The 18,154-nt window shown below is 35.3% G+C and overlaps 1 protein-coding gene across 1 annotated transcript in view; it reads right to left on the bottom strand.

The window, feature by feature from the left end:
• LOC101788926 (ras-like protein family member 12) overlaps positions 1-18,154 on the bottom strand; it is a 141,611-nt gene that overhangs the window by 16,036 nt on the left and 107,421 nt on the right. The window contains exons 11-12 of the mRNA XM_063254100.1: positions 15,206-15,279; positions 13,756-15,057 (exon numbers count right to left, since the gene is read on the bottom strand). Of these exons, the coding sequence (XP_063110170.1) occupies positions 15,004-15,057; positions 15,206-15,279 (128 nt within the window). The 3' untranslated portion in view covers positions 13,756-15,003. Of the gene's footprint in view, positions 15,058-15,205; positions 15,280-18,154 lie in introns of the transcript that reaches the window.

Below are 18,154 nucleotides of genomic sequence, written 5' to 3' on the forward strand. Positions count from 1 at the left end.
CCCTGCTGCTAAATAAAGGTCCTCAAATCAATTCATTTGTAGCAACTGCTAGGCCTCTTCAGAAAGCAGTCTGATGTTCAAATGAACGGTGTGGTATGGTACTTCACAAGAGCTTTTAGGTTGGTCAAATGCCTGGTCTGTGAATCCTGCGCATAGCTATGTGATGAAGGCAAAACTCCACTTTTTCATGGTAAGGAAAATATGATCAGTTGACATGAAATTCTCCATTAGATTGCGTACTTTCAATTTTGTATTTCTTAAAGTATTGTCAATGCTATTATGTCAATGTTTCAAAGAAATTATCGGTTATAGTATAATTAAGTCCTTAATAGTTTTTTGAGCCACAGTCTTGCTATTTCATGCCACCTGGCCTAGCACTCATAGCACTCACCCTGTCTCAGCCTCCCAGGACTGCGATTACAGGTGAGTGCCAACATGCAAGGCTGTGAATATTAAATTGCATAAATGAAATCTAAAATTTGTTAAAGAGTGAAAGCATTTATTAAATATAGGCACAAATGGTATAAAATAAAATTTCATTAAACACTTCACTAGCTTCAAAATTAGCTAAATCATAAGAATACTCAAATTGACACTTGTGTTCATGATTAAACTCCTTTCATTTCTTTATTCAGTAAACAAACTGAGCTATTAGATGTCAACATTTATAATAAATACAGTTAGCTGTATATGTGAGGTTTTCTGAGGGTGATTTAACATTTTGTTTTCAACCCACATAATAGGGACGTGTGATGTATAAGAATGTTTTGTTCAACACTGGACTGCATGCTCAACTATGGTCCTTGAAACGATATTGCCCAGTGATGTGGGAGATGTAAGTGTGTGTGGCCACCTGCTTACATTTGGATAATAATGAAAATAACAAACCACACATGCTTTGGATCATGTTCTCAATGTAAGCAATGCATGAGTAAATATGCAATCAAAGAAATACTACAATGCCGATACAACAGCAATATAAAATTTTCATCAAAGATTAATTTACCTGATTCACTTTTCAAGCCTTCACTTCCATTTCAAGTGTTGCATAAGAAATTTCAAGCTGTTGTTTTGCTTCAACTTCTTGAGAACATTTTTCCTTGAGACTTTTTTTCTTGTCCTCTTCTTTTAAGACAAGTCTGAAGTGAAACCTGCTTATTTAAAATGTATTTTTTAAGTGGATCAAGAAGCCAACCCCTGGGGCTGGAGATTTAGCTCAGCCGCTTAAGCGCCTGCCTTGCAAGTAGGCAGTTGTGAGTTCGATCCCTGGTACTGATAAAAATGAAAAAGACAAAGAAAAAAAGAAGCCAACCCCTTCCTCTGAGTCAGTGACAGTCACAGGCCAAGGGAAGTAAAAATATGAAGCCAATGGCTTCCTGTGAGCCAGCAGTTGGGCTGGGAGATAAGAGCTGAGGCCCTCCCAACCCCTGCAAGCAACCAGCTGATCACAGACATACAGGCTGGGATAATAGCTACTGAGGCTGGAAGAAAAACAACTTAAGCCTGTAGTGTTTAGCATTTCACTTTGCAGGCCTAGCCCAGTGCTCTGAGCATTTACTTGGTGGAAAATAATATGCAGTATAGCAGCTATGGGAGAGTTCCTTCTACAGGTGAAAGCCACTGTTAATTCCCTATTATCTTGTTTTAAAGTTCTGTATCACTTTCAGGGTTTTGTTTGGCTTGTTTTAGTTTTATTCTGTTTTACTTTGTTTCATTTTATTCTGTTTATTGACAGCTATTTCAAAGATAACAAGACATACTATTGAAGCTGATGGTGATTTCTTATTATCTTGTTTTTGAAGTCTTCCATTGCTTTCATTATTTTGTTTTATTGGTTTCTGTTCTGTTTTGTTTCATTTTATAATGTCTGATGGTATGGCCGGCTATTTTGAAGACAACAAGAGGCGTTATGGTAGCCATTGTTGATTTCTTATGGTCTGGTTTTAAAGTTGTGTATCACTTTCACTGTTTTGTTTTGATTGGTTTTATTTATTGTTTTATTCATGTCAAAATAGAAGAAAATATAACATGCATTTTTTAGAAAATATAAAGTTCTAGCTATGATCTGGCTGTATATGTTGATTTAGTATCCTAATGAAATGCTTTCAAATATTTTTCCTTCCTATCTGTCATATTTTATATCTTTCAATTTAATCTCTTCCAAAGGGCACACCTACTTGAAGAGTGTGTGTGTGTGTGTGTGTGTGTGTGTGTGTGCGTGTGAAACACAATTCTGAGTGGTAACATCTTATTTTATACATCACTAAGGTAGGTGAAGATATGCCAAGTAACTTGCACAGGTGCAAGTACAGACAGTAAGAATTTAAACCCAGGAATGTTCCACAGTACAGTGGATCCCCTAAATGCACAGTACTGGTCCTAGAGCACTTGCAATTGCAAAAGGCTGCAAATTTCAGATATGATCATAAAAATGCTTATCAATGCCTTTTTTATAGTTTAAACTCTATAAATATGCTATGACTTCTGGAATTACGTAATTTAATAAAATATTGTATTGATGAAACCTTAGTGTGGGGCATTTTGGCAGCGTCATTGGGATCTTAGGGTTTTTAAGAACACAACTGACAACAATGGAGACAGACACATGCAGTGCATCAACCTGTTACAATGCAGAGATGGGTTACAAGGCAGCAAGCACTCCAAAGCCAGAAGAACTGAGTAACGTGTGAATGCACTACTCGCAAACCTCCTGCCAGAAACTCCTTGTGGAGGGTCCCTGTGGTTGCCATGAAACTGTGGGGGGCTCTGTGAAAAAATGTTAGGATCCAACTAAAAATCAGTGAAAGAGTGAGGCTGAGAACTCTGAACTGTGACATCGTGGGAGTATGCCTTATGTTATGAAATAACTACCTTTAAGCATTTAGTGTTGTTAAGTGATGTTAAGACCACATTGACATTTCCCACAGCTTCAAACACTGATGGCACAGGCATGACTATCCTGCTGGGCAGCACTGAAAGGCATGCAAGTGTGGCTCCACTGTGATTGTGTTAATCCATATCAGCATCCATTGTCAGTTATAATCACATAATTTCTGAGTTTTACAAATATTCTTAAAAATTAAAATGAATAAACATATCTTTCTCTACTGATGGTTTCTAGTGGTGTATGAATACACTCTAAAATCTTAAGAAAATAACTCTTAAATGCTGCATTCTTGCTCAGAACACCTGCTTCCCTAACTTTGCCAGTGAAAGGTGTCTGAAGTGTTGTCCGATCGTCCCCAGTAGTCAGCTTCCTGTGTGACCAGTGTTGAAACTGCTCTTTGTCAAATTCATTTGTGCTTCTCTTAGCCAATCTTTCTGCAGCAATGATGAGGCTGGGTATCCTCTTGCTTTCCCTGTAGACTACACTGTTCTGTTTTATTTCTAGAAAAGCAATTCCTGCTAACATTCCATTAAAGGAAAATAAAACATTTACAGAGGTTTTAACTTCCTCCATCTTTGACAGTGTCTTGTAATCTTTAAATACACATCACTTGTTGGAGACTAGCAAACAGGAAAAGGGCCTTTTTAGACACTAAGGAAGTCACAGATTCCGTGGAGTGCTGCTGTTGATGTTTATTCTTTACTTTCCTCAAAGGCACGTTGGGTCCACTGCTTTAAAAATAAAAAGTCATTTAAGCAACTCAATTCAAAAACAAGGTTACAACTCTAGAGTATGAAATTGTTCATTTTAAGCAGTAGATGAAAAATAATTTTTAAACGAAGCATTGGGTTGAAATTAGTCCAAGCCTACGAAAGGACTGACTGGAGTTGTGGCAACCCCGTGTTGATTCAGTCAACTGTCACTGGCTTCACCCACCAAACAACCAAGCATCCAACCAAACAACCACTTAATGCTAACACTTTGCTTCCTGCAAGGCACACTAATATAGCTACAGATGGAAAATCACTTTCCTTATGAAGTTTGGCCAGTTTTTAAATTCTCTTTGCAAAATCATATACAATGGTACCTGGGTTCACAAACTCAATTGTCTCCACAATCCTGATGGCAAAACAAACTGGACAAGAACTAAATCAAATCTAAACCAATTAAGATCAACACTGAACCTACCCACAGAACAAAAAAATTTTAGAGACAGCATCTTACCATGAGGTACAGGCTGGCCTAGAACTCATTTATGTAGCCAAGACAAGCCTCAAATTCACAGCAACCCTCGTGTCTCAGCATCCCAAGTCAAACTTGCTGGATTGCAGGTGTGTGCCACCTTGCTCAGCTCAACCACTAACTTTTATTTGGTTCTGACTCAACTCAGTTTGCAACCAGAATCACAGAAAAAAATCAAGATCAAGAACTGAGGTAGCACTCAGGCACCTGTGTTATAACAACACCATGCCCAACCAGCATAGCTCTCTTTCCAGAGGAAGCAACACAGTACATTCCAATTTTGTCTTTTAATTTCAGTTTAGAAAGTTTTAGTCCTTTGGACATCATATTTTTTGAAGCCTATTAAATTTACTATCTTTGTGTTTTATTTTTCTTAATAAACTACAAATGAAGCCTGCAATTCTTTTAATCCACTGTACTGTAAGTGAAACTACCCTAAAAGAATGAAGAATCACAATATTCAAAATTTCTTCCTAAATGAAAAAAATATTAATGTAGAGTAAAAACTAAAACTTTCAGAATGAATTTTCTTCCTGAACCCTTTTTTTTCTAGTACAGGAGGTTGAATCAAGAGTGTCCTAACACTGAGCGCTACCCCCAGTCCCTTTCTATTTTGAGGCAAGGACCTGCTCAGCTTCTTAAGCAGGATTCGCTTTTGCAATCCTTCTGCCTCAGCTTCCTAAGTCAAACCTTTGTAAGTGACAAATTAGCCTACTGTTTAAAATAATACACAAGGAGTAAACTCTACTCACACTGAGTAAATACTGACTAGCTACTCACTGTGTGCTACACCTTTTTGTATGCACTGGTGATATTGTAGTAAATACACACAAATTCTATGGACGACAGTAAAGTATACACTCCACAACAACAAATAAGACAGGAAAAACATAAAATATGTTTGAGGAAGGGAAATAAAGTAACTTTAATTTATAAATTGAATTTTGTAAGTTTTCTATATTCACTGCTGAAAAATACAGTGGAGTGCATTATCTGTAAAAATGAGACAATGATGTACACGTGGGAAACTTTAAAAGACTGGCTTAGTACATTAGCAGCAAACTAGGGTTTAGCATTAAGGTTTAGTGAATCATTGTCAGTGGAGCAATTCCAGTCTATCATCTAACTTTAAAATAAATTCTTTATTGGCAGTGCTGGAGACGAATCCCAAGGCCTCTTGTGAGTTAGGCAAGCGCTCTAATACAGAACTATCCCTCAGCTCTGTAGATCAATTTTGCTGAAATGTAGCCACAGACATTCATTTGTTGTCTACCTCAGATTCTAGATGACCACAAAAGAGATTTCATGCCATGAAGCCTAAAATATCTACTACTTGATCTTTGCAGAAAAAAGTTAATTCCTGATTTACTACTAAAAGACCCTTTGGTGACATTTTAAAGGATTTTTACCTAATATACTGAAAACTAATCAATCATGGATCCTCATGCAATCCTTTGGCAATATTCAGATGAACATGAAGGTCCAGATTATAGTACTTATATCCTGAGAAAAAGCAAAAGTCTAACAGCTACCAAATTTCTTGGTAATAAGATCTTCAGTGCAGCCTGCAACTTTCTTTGGCAACTTAGCACATATAACAAGTATTACAGCAAATTTGCTGAAGACGTATTATTAAACAATGCTTTAAAAATATTTTGTGAAATAATCACAATGAATATTATCTAAAGGCTCCATGCTATATTATTTTATGGATATAGCAATTCAATTATTTCCTTACTGCTAAGCATCTAGACTATCTCACACTTTATGAGAATGTTAATAGTTAATCCTTCAACATATGAATGTATATAGGTAACACATTTACATAATTATTATCAACCTGTTATACCAGCTTAATGCTCATATTATGTATATGAAGTATATACACTCACCAATTTTAGCCTAGAGGATATGTACATTAAATGTCTTTAATAGCTATGTACATGTGTGTGATCATGGATCTTGTATTCCTTTCCAAGGAGGATTCAGTTTCATAAGAGAAGGCATTAGATTAAAACAATGAAATCATTGAGATTTAATTAATGCTATTAAATTGTTCAAATGCACTTAATAATTTCACTTACTAACAGTACATAATGATGTCTGTTTCCTCAGACTGGCTAATTCATCCAAATGTTTAAAAAACATTTCTCAAGACAATTGGAAAAATGATATCTAAATTGTCTGTATTTTTCTGACAGTCATTCAAAGCTGAGTATCTCTAGTAAAAGCAAATAACTTCTTAATCACAAACACAGGCTCATGTTAGATTTTGTTGTACAGAACAGTAACTATTTATGGTCAAATATTTCCATAGTCTTACCTATCATGTTCTTCTTTCTTCTCAGTAGGCAACTGCTGGGTGTCAGTTTTTCCACTCTTTCTTTTTCCTTCAACCTTTAAAGAAAGTTTGATGTAAAGGAAAACTTACTTTTCACTCACTGACTTTATTAAATATTTTGTTCTTTGTATCACTTGACTCAGTTCAGCTGTCATAATTTCAGTCCAGAAAGACATGTATTTTTTTCTGCAGCACTGGTGATTGAAGCCAGGACCTTCACCCTGAATTATATCCTCCACCCTTTATATTAAATTTTCTGACAGGACATCACTGGGATCATGTCACCAAGGCTGGAATCAAACATGTGATCTTCCTGCCTCAGCCTTCCAGGGTATTGGGAGTACAGGAATGTGCCACCACGCTGAGGCATAAACAATATTTTTGTGTCTACTTTATCATTACAGGTCAATGAAATTTTTGCACATTCTGCTCCATTTTTGTTTGAGTGAAAGAAACAGAACTTTCCAAATTTTGAAAAGCACTAGGTTTTATTTTCATTCACCTTGCTATCCAACATTTTCATCCCCTGTATTATTGGTAGAAATAAAAAGTCAAAGGCATAGTGGGTCTTTTGTTTAGAGAATGTGTTACTGTAGGGCTTTCTGGAACAAAAGAATCTTACAATTTCAGGATCAAGGTATTCTTTCCCTTGCTTTTCACAATTCTTTTTCCATTTGGATACTCTAACTGGGATTTCAAGACAGTTGTGGGTACTCACTGAAATATATACTTAAGCCAACACAACAAACACAGGGAATCAGAAGTAATTCAGATTAAATGATTCCTGCAAAGCTTCTCAGTGGCATTTCCTGCACCTCATGACACCAATAAAGAATACAATTGTATAATGCAGGAACGGACAGATTACCAGGTGAACTCAAAAAAATCAAGCCAATAAATTACAAGTGTGATTATTCAGAAATAAAATTTAAGAGCAGTAATAATAAATATGTGGAAATAGGTGGTCATCTTGGAATTACACAGTCCATGAGTGATTTGAGTAAAAAGGTAAATTTGCACACATGACAGTAGAAAAATGGACTCATTTGACTAGGAAGATTCACAGCAAATCTCAAACATAGATAAACTTTTAAATCTCTTCTCACTCATTGCTTCTGTTGCATTTCAACTTCTTTTATGGTATAAACATAGCAAATGCAATTTATCACTAAAGTAATAGACAAATAAAACTTCAGATGTTAGTTTTTGCAAGCAACTTGCTCTGTGTTTATCTTGGTTCAGGTCACAAGGTAAGGGCACTAATACTGTCCCAGGTTACATGCAACTTGGGAGACTCAGAAAAACGCTGATGAAGGAACAAGGATCACAAGAATGGTTTCCCAAATTCCCACTATTTAGATAGTAGAAATGAACTCTTTCTGGACATATTTTCATATTTAGATAACCTCATTTTATATGTGAACTCTTCACAAGTGGAAACCAGAATGTAACTAGTAAAGAGCAAAACCGACTAGCACTGTGTAAACTACTCTTCTATGTTCTGCAAGTGCTCTGCCACTGAGCTATAAGCCAGGATGGCCTTTTTATTTCTAGAGGAGATAGGGTCTTACTAAGGTGCCCAGGATGGGATTGTAATGGGAGTCCTCTTGCTTCAGCCTAAGGAGCTGTGAATACAAGTGTGTATTCCATAACCATCCATGGTTACCACAAAATTTTGCAGGGGTGAGGAGGGTATAACCCTGGGATGTATCTGTTATATACATTTTCAATGCTGAGACAGGGTTTTTCTAAGCTGTTAAGATGCTCCCTTTGGGCTCAAACTTGCTATCTTCCTGCCTTGGCTTCCCAGAGTGCTGGGTAACAGGTTTGTGCCACCAAGCAAGGTTTACTTAAATGTGCCTTTCTACAAAGCCAAGAAATCTACTTGTAACATGCCTATTTCATGCTTAAATCTTTTCTATCCTGCAAAATCACCATGGACACTGGCAAGAAAAAAACATAGATTCAAAGTAACAACTTTGAAAACCTCTATTTAATAAATTGTCAGACTATAGAAGAAATAGATTTCTAGGCACATATGAATGACCAAAATGGAGCTAAGAAGATAGCCCAGTAAAAAGCAATGAAATGGTGGCAGTAAATGTAAACAACCAAGTAATTCAGAAATCACTTCTAAAGCCCAAAGAAGGGAGGAAATTATAAAGGTCAGAGCAGAAAACAATGCAATAGAGACTAAGTAAACAATATGAAGAATAAATGAATAACAAAGTTGGTTCTTTGAAAGAATAAATAAAATTGACAGGCCTCTAGCCAACCTTATTAAAAGTAAGGAAAAAACTCAAATTCATGTAATAAGGAATGAAAAAGATGAAATCACAACAGACCCTGTGAAAATACAGAAAATCTCTTTTTAAAACTTCTACTCTCATAGGCTTGATTACACAGAAGAAATGGAGAGATTCCTAGAAATACATGAATTACCAAAACTGGGTCAATAAGATGTAAAACTTCTGAATAACACAATTTCAATTAATGAAATTGAAAATGTAATTAAATCCCTACCAACAAAGAAGACCCCAGGTCTAGACAGATTCACTGTGTAATTCTACAAGAAATTCAAAGAAGATTTAATGCTGACATTCCTCAAACTCTTTGATGAAATTGAAAGGGGAATAATTCTCCCTAACTCATTCCTGGAAGCAAACATTACTCTAATACCAAAACCTTATACCAAACACCCAACCAAGAAAGAGAATTATAGGCCAATCTCCCCAATGAACATAGATGCAAAAATTCTCAATAAAATTTAGGCAAACAGAATGCACCAAATCATCAAGATTATTATACACCATGACCAAGTGGGGTTCATCCCAGGAATGCATTCCAGGAATGCAAGGAACAATGTGTATGTTCAACATACACAAATCAATAAATTTAATCCACCATATCAATAGAGCCAAAAATAAGAACCACGTGATCATTCCTACACATACAAAAAAAACTTTGATAAGGTCCAACACTTATTCATCATAAAAAAAAACCTTACAGAAAATGGGAATAGATGGTTTTTACCTCAATATGATAAAGGCTATCTATGACAAACCAACAGCCAGCATCATATTAAATGGCCAGAAAATGAAAGCCTCTACCTTAAAATTAGGCACAAGACAAGGATGTCCCTTACCACCACTCCTATTCAACACAGTACTGGAAATACTAGCCAGAGCAATTGGACAAGAGAGAGAAATAAAAGGAGTAAAGACAGGATAAGAGGAAGTTAAATTATCATTATTTGCAGGTGACATGATACTCTACACAGACAACCCCCAAACTCCATTGAAACACTCCTAGGTATAATAAATAAATTCAGTAAAGTAGATGGATACAAATTCAACACTCAAAAATCAATAGCATTCCTATACACTAACAACAAAACCACTGAAAGAAATAAGAGAAGCCATACCCTTTACAATATATATCAACAACAAAATGAAATACTTACGATCTAATCTGAAAAAAGAGACAAAAGATCTGTCCAGGGAAAACTATGATACCCTTAAAAAAGAAATTGAAGGGAATCTCAGAAAATTGAAAGACATCCCTTGTTCATGGATAGGAAGAACGAGCATTGTGAAAATGGCCATTCTCCCAAAAGTGTTATATAACTTTAATGTAATCCCAATCAAAATACCATTAGCATACCTCACAGGTCTAGAGAAATCACCCCTAAAATTCATCTGAAACCAGAAGAGACCCAGAATAGCAAAGGCAGTTCTAAGCAACAAAGGCAAGGCAGGAGGAACCACAATCCCTGACTTGAAGTTATAGTACAAAGCTACTGTAATAAAATCAGCATGGTATGGAATAAAAACAGATGTAAAGATCAATAGAATACATTAGAAGATACAATAACAAACACACTCAGCCACTTTTTCTTTGATAAGGGGGCCAAACATGTCCACTGGAAGAAAGATAGTTTCTTCAATGAATAGCGCTGGAAAAATTGGCTCTCCATAGGCCAAAAACTAAAACTAGAACCATGCCTGTCACAGTGTACTAAACTGACTAAATGCATGAAAGATCTAAAAATCTTAAGACAGAAACAGTAAGTTTGTTGGAAAACAAAGTAGGTAGAAATCTTGAATACATGGGGTAGGTACAGAATTCATGAATAAGACTCAAACTGCATGTGAAATGCTTCACAGAATCAATAACTGGGGTCACGTCCTATTAAAGAATTTTTACATGTCAAAAAAATATCCAGCATAGCCAAAAGAAAACCCACAAATTGGAAAAAAATCTTAGTGAACGGTCCCTCAGACAAAGACCTTCTGTCTAGAATATATAAAGAATTTAAAAAATCAGATGCCCAAATTCAAAGACCCATTCCAAAAATGGGCATCTGAGATGAACACACACTTCTCAGATGAAGAAATACAAGTGGCAAATAAATACATGAAAGAATTCAGCATCATTGATCATTAGAGAAATGCACATTAAAACAACACTGAGGTTTCATCTCACTCCAGAAAGAATGGCCAGGATAAACAAAACTACCAACAACAAAAGCTGGAGAGGCTGAAGGGAAAAAGGAACACTTCTGCACTGTTGGTGGGGATGTGCAACCACTATGGAGGTCAATCTGGAGATTCCTCAAAAAGCTGGGATTGGACATCCCATTTGACCCAGCTATCCCACTTGTGGGCATATTCCCAGAAGAACTGAAATCATCATGCCACAGTGATACATGTGCAGCCATGTTTATAGGCACAATTTGAAATAGTCAGATCTTGGAAAAACTTAAATGCCCATCAACTGAGGAATGGATAAAAAAGATGTGATATTTTTATACAAAGGAGTACTACTATGCTATAAAAAATGATCACATTGAGATATTTATAAGTAAATGGATGCAACTTGAGACCATACTCACAAGTGAAATAAATCAAACTCACATAGGATTGGAACAATTGTGAATATTATTGAATAGTTATCTGAGGAACTCTTGAAGATCGTTACATAAAATAACAACCCTAGTTATGCTCCTACCACCTTGTTTTGAAGGCCTATATTTTCAGTGTTCTAGGCTCTTTCTATTGTTGTCTATATGTCTTTTTTGTTTCAGGTTTTTCTAGTAATTTGTTTTGTTTTGTCTTGTTTTGCTTTTCCCTCTAATACAGAAAGGACAGGTATACATGCAGAAACTCATGCATGTGTAGAACTTCTAAAAAGTTCATGAGAGTTGATAATATAATGCATGATGAGATGAACAGCTACTCTGAAGAAATAGACACTAAGGTTACCAGTGCTGATTCCATAGCATCATGATGTGAAATTCAGCAATACTATTATTCTTTGGTCAGAGTGATTTTAGCCTGTTTTGTTTTGTTTAATTTCAACATACATGAAAGTATGGACAGCTATTTTGAAGAGAGTAAGAGACGTTATGGCAGCCATTGTTGACTTCCCTATTGTCTGGTCTTAAAGACCTAAAATGCCTTCATCATCCTGTTCTGATCAGTTCTATACGATTACGTTTTGTATGCATTCATTGTATGTGGCGATATGGACAACTATTTGGAAGAAAACAAGAGAAAAAATGATAGACAGTGAAGATCTCCAGTTGTCTTGCTTTGCAATCTGTGTCTTTTATATTGTTATCTTATGATGTTTTGTTATGTTTAATTTTACCCTCTTTTTAAAAAATCAGCAAAATAGACCCCCCACAATAAAAGACTCAGTTTTAAAAAGGGCAACTGAAATGAGTCTACTTTTCAGAAGAAATACAAGTAGTCAATAAGTACATGAAAAATTGTTGAAAATCACTGATCATTAAAGCAATCCAAATTAAAAATTAACAGTAAGACTCCAGATTATTCCAGGAAGGATGGTTATCAAGAAATCAAAAACAGCAAATGCTGGAGAGGTTGTGGGAAAAAGAGACCATTTTACATGGTTGGTGGAATGTAAACTAGAATAACCACCATGGGAATCAGTATGGGGATCCCTCAAAAACTAAAATTAGAAATTCCACTTGTTCTAATTATTTTCTTTCCAGGCATCATCCCAAAAGAGTTAAAGAAAATATATTACAGTGATACATGGTTATATGGTTTTTGATCAATTTTTCTTATACTTTTTCACATAATGAGTTCCCAAGTGTAAAGATATATCCAATCTCTCAAAATCTATAATGGTTTCTGATTCTTAAGAGACTTTTTCCAAATGTAGAAGTGGAAGATTAGTTTCCTTGGTCTGATTCTCTGATGCCTTTTCTTCAGGGGAGCATATTTTTAACATAATATTCTTCTTAAGAAACCACAAAGTTTGGAAAAAGGGAAAGTAGAAAATTAAAATTTAGCCTGTCTCATTGATGACTTAATTTACATAGCTACTTCTTCCTCAGTGGACTGCAACAAAGTGGTTGAAAAATAATCTACCTTACCTTAAAACAAAGAGAAAAACATGAACCAACACCTTCACTTTATCTGTGTGTAGACTAAACTTATGTTCTAAATTTAAAAATATGTACTAAGTGATCTTTAATATTATAAATCTGTTCCCATATAAAGATATTTTATCTTACCATTTGTTATGGCTTGGGCCTACCTGTCCCCTCAAAGACCCATGCAGTCATAGAGCTTTTTCAAGGTCACTGAATCTAGTTTGTGGTACTGGAATTAAGGGTGTGCCTGCTACATCAATTCACTGATTGGTTTGGCATCACCCTAATCCTAGTAGTCTGGATAAGATAAAAAGTGAAGACCCTATTCAGGTCTTCTGCTGCATTTGATGTCTTCTGGCAACATGCATGTTTGCCCCTCTGCCATGCAGCCCTACCTTGGGCCCAACAGATTACTGACTGAAATCTCTACAAAACATGAGCTAAATAAACCTTTCTTCATTTTACTTTGGGTGCTGGGTATTTTGCCTTATCAATGAGAAACTTAACTAAAATGTCACCCTTTAAACAGCGAATCCTTCATTAAAAAGTCCTTTGTTCTAAAGCTTACTAACTGGAGTATAGGTAGACTTTAAATTACTGAGAGACAAGGTCACCAGTCAGAGTGATTCAAATTTATACCACAAAAGTGTTGCGCATCCATGTGAACTACGTTTGTTAAATCCACTTCTAATATATTCTAATGTTTACTACACAGAGTGGATGAAGTACTTACTGATTTCTTACATTGAAGTAAGAAATTATTGTTTGTACCCTAACACCAAAGTCTCAGTTGGGAAGGTATGAGTCTCTGCAGCTGGGTTGACTTTATGACCGTTCAATGTAGGCAATGGAATTAGCTAGAGACTAGAAAGTACAATTCAATTCTTTTTTTTTTTAATTTTATTTAAGGAGAAAAAAAAAGCAGAGAAAGGGCACAAGTTATACAGATTTATAGAAAAAAATGAACAGTAGGAAATCACTAGTTAATGGATTACATATTGTCATCTTAGAAATAATTGTTCAAGTGACAAAATTAAAGCTTGTAAAGTGGACATTCCATCAATGATACTGCAAACAGTTCTGTTCAATGATCCAATAAAACTCTGTGATATCATTTTCTATCTTATACACTTAAATATACATGCAGTTATATAGTTTAGAGCACTTTCTTTTCCTCTCTTTTGTACAATGACTATTACACATTTTGGGTTTCATTGCTCCCACGGTTCTTATTACTTTTTTGGAAGAGAGTAAAACCAAATGTGACATAGCAGAACAGAATCGGTCAAGTCAAAAGGGTGGACATAATAGATAATGTGAAAACATAATACAAGGTGATCAACAATGGTTACCATAATGCCTCCCGCTATCTCTAATAGAATTGCCTATATCGTTAGTTATAATACAATTGAACAAAACAGTAAAGAATAAAACCGACAAAACCAAAACATTGGAGACATTGGGGGTCTTCAAAAGTAGATAAAAGAGAATGGGCGTTATAATGAATCTCATTATCTTCACAGCTGATGCCTAAACTTTTGAACCTGACACTATCCAGCAAAACAGAATAGGGGAGCATCAGTTAAAAACCAGATGGTGAGAGTAATACAGGGCTTTAAATTGAGGTAATGGAAAGTCAAAGTGGGTTACTATAATATATCCTGCTATTTTTTTCCTTTAATTAAAAGGATAAAAATAAAAAAGTAAATAATGGAGTGGAGATTGAGATAAAAGAGGGCATAACAATGAAACAGCGCAGATCAAAACATAACCATTTAAGCAGAATAGTGTTTCACCACCAGATAATCCTGACCTAAAAGTAGTTACCATATTGTCTCTTTCCTTTCTAACAGGACTCAGGACTACATTGCTGAGGCTCTGGGAATGATCACCATTTGTTGTGCATCCAACAGTGGTCATCACTGTTCCACTGGCCCTAACATGAGCTGCTTAACAAAAGGGCTTGAACCTGGACTCCCTTTCTTCGTCATTTAAGAACATTGCACACATGGAAGCACTTTTGCCTTAAATCTAAAACTTAGACATAAGTTACTATAGATTCTAAGAATAACTTGTTTATAACTGGTTAAAAGTTTTTTCTTTTGGAGGGGGTCTCAGGAATCAAACTCAGGGGTATATGCAGGCTGGCATTTGTGTCACTGAGCCACGTCCTTGGCATGACTGAAATATTTTCAAAAGTAAATATTAAATCATAAACTACTGATTCTAAAATGTGAGTCAGAAAAGTCATTTCATTTGGCTTATACTATATTATTAAAGAAAACAAAACAATGTTAAACTAGGCATATAAATTTACATTTTTACTTACCTGGTCCTGGCTGTTTTCACTGTCATCACGTCTTCTCAAATCTTCCTTTAATGTCACTTCTATGTTCAGTTCTTCTGAAAAATTTATATATTTATGTAAAATAAACTACTTAGAACAGATAAAAAGTGAGTTTTTATGAAATAGAAAAACTAATACAAATTTATTTTTATTTTCCAGTTAAGAATTAAATAATTGAATTAATCCTAATTTTTGGATATTTACATAGAAATACTTGTAATTATCCCCAAATTAACAAATTATTTGGAAAGATATTAGATATCACTATATTGAAGATATAGGGACCTCTTAGAGCTTCATCATGAATTTACTCCCTAAGCATAGATGGAAGTCAGAAATATTTCAAATACAACAGAAACATATAAATCCACTCTATGCATTATTCTCCCACACATCTTGGCTACTTTTAAACAGCTCAGCATGTTATTATTAAAGGTCTGTAAATTACTATTACCTTTACATGTTTATCAGTGAACACCCTTTTCTTTATGTCTGCAATGTCTTCATCCACTCTTCTGGCAACATTTTAAAAAATCTTTTAAGACTCAGTTTATAATGTGAATTATTTCTTGATTATGTTTACCTTCTCCATATAAAACAACTGCTTCTTTCTTTGGGGCTCCCTTTCATCAATGTTTCCACTGTATCTTTACCACACAAACAACAAACTTACTTCCTTATTAAACTTTTTGATCCTGTATTGCATGGGACAATCTTTTAAATCTTCTTTGTATACAAGTCTTCCTTCATCTTACTCAAAAACTATTTATGGAATTCTTGCTAAGTGCTAAGCACTGGGGTTTAGAGAGCATAAATAAAAGGTATCGGGAATGGCTTTTCTAGAGGTAATGATGAGCTTAGAATTAGAGTGAGGTTAGCCAGACACAAGGCAGGGAATTGTGGGAGTATGAAAGGTAGCAGCAAGAGAAAAAAATATTAAATGGGAATGATACTGATCTAAAAATAGAGGAATCACAATGGAAAATATCACTAGCTGTTTAGGAATGCCTGAGATCAATGAGGGCAGACAGATGAGAAGGCTGAACATACAGAAGTAGAAGTCAGATCATGCAAGCCTAAAGGTAACTTTGAGATGTTTGCACATCAGTGCTTTGAACAGTGGCTCATGTTCACATCTGTTCCAGAGATCAATCACTCTCAATAGTCAGGAGGATGAATATGATGGCCAAATGAATAAAGGGAGGGAGATGAATTCATAGAAGGAACCAGTGTCAAGTAAAGCTGATACAGGCCTAAACCTCTTAAACAGTTCATAAATTCTATTTCCAGAAATATTCAGATATGCAATCATGAGTACCCATTATAGAATGAATTTTTATTAAATAAATAAATGTATACAACTGCGTCCTTGGAGAACAACACTCTACTAATTATTTTTCAAAAGATATTTCACAAAAGAGTTGTGAAATGAACTACTTAGATTTCTTTAACTTGCTTGAGTCTACTCTGTAATTCTTACTTCACCTGTTGCGATGTGGAGGGAACACATTTAGTGTTTTGTGTAAAATGCCCTGCTTCTTGAGGTTACCACGCACATCAACACATAAGAGAAGGGCTGAAGGTGAATTTCAGAGGTAGAGTATGTGCTTAGCATGTGCAGGGATCTGAATTTATTTGAGATTAGTCTCCAGCGAAAAGGTTGGGGAGAGGAAGGCAAGGAGAGCAGGAGATGCAAAGAAGTCACATCTGTGGGGAAATAATTTTGGGTTTATAGCCTATACCCATTAATTTAGGAGATAACTAGTAGTCTATAAGATATGGTAAGGACATATACATTATGTTTCAAGATTTCTTATCAATGTAATCACATGATTAAGGGCACTAATTTAGCTGCTACATAAAGTAGAATACATATCAGGTGACACCAATGAATAGATTGTCCTACTAATTGAATTTAGTGATTTAATTTTTTAGAATGGTAAAGCAAAGAATGGAAGTTAATCTTTATTCACAGGAAAATGCAAGATATGAGATTCCACATAGTGCTAAGAAACCCTTCAGAGGATAACCTTCATATAATATTTACAGTTTGCAACTGTTCAAGTATAGTTTCATTGTAAAAAGTGCTACAAACACAAATCACATTTTAAAAAAGAGTTCTCAGTAGAGAAGCAGACAAACTTGTGCCAAACATAGGACACAAGAAAAATTGATGCGTCCCTCAGCTGCATGCGTAGAAGATAAAGGTACCAGGAGCCAAATCCTAAATCCGGAAAGTGCAGCCTTCAGAGGTAGTTTCTGGCACAACATTTTGATCTTGCTCTACATACTTCTCAATCAAGTTTAATGAGACCTTATTCACAGACTCATTCTCACGGTCTCGTAGACCTTCAAGCTTGCCAAACGCCCACATTCTTTGATCATTACACTAAGCTGCTCAGTTTTGCCTAGATTCTAGAAGCCTGAAAAATATTTGAAATGGCATCCAGAAGGACAAAAATAATTTTCCTATCTTTCACAGTTATCAATGGTTCTATTTTACTAGACTGCACAAAGTATAAACCTGGCCAACTGCCCCATCGTTCATGTAGTTGGTCACGGCCCACACAGCTTTCTTCTGAGTCATAAAGTCTTCTGAGTCATAAAGATTGCTGGAGTTCTGCATGCCTCATACATCTGAATATCATTTCCTTTTCCTATGCTTGGGAAGTTTTTCTTAATTATTTATTTGAATAGTCTGTATTTGCTTTGTGTTTACGCCTGCTTCTTCATTCACATTTTTTATTCTTTTTTTAAAATTTTTTTAAAATTTTATTTGGGGAGAAAAAAAGCAGAGAAAGGGTACAAGTTATACAGATTTACAGAAAAAAATAAACAGTAGGAAATCACTAGTTAATAGATTACATATTGTCATCTTAGAAATAATTGTTCAAGTCACAAAATTAAAGCTTGTAAAGTGGACATTCCAAC

The sequence above is a fragment of the Cavia porcellus genome, unplaced genomic scaffold, assembly GCF_034190915.1.
Source record: "Cavia porcellus strain 051 isolate PalLab524CR breed Dunkin Hartley unplaced genomic scaffold, mCavPor4.1 scaffold_8, whole genome shotgun sequence".
Lineage (NCBI taxonomy): Eukaryota > Metazoa > Chordata > Mammalia > Rodentia > Caviidae > Cavia > Cavia porcellus.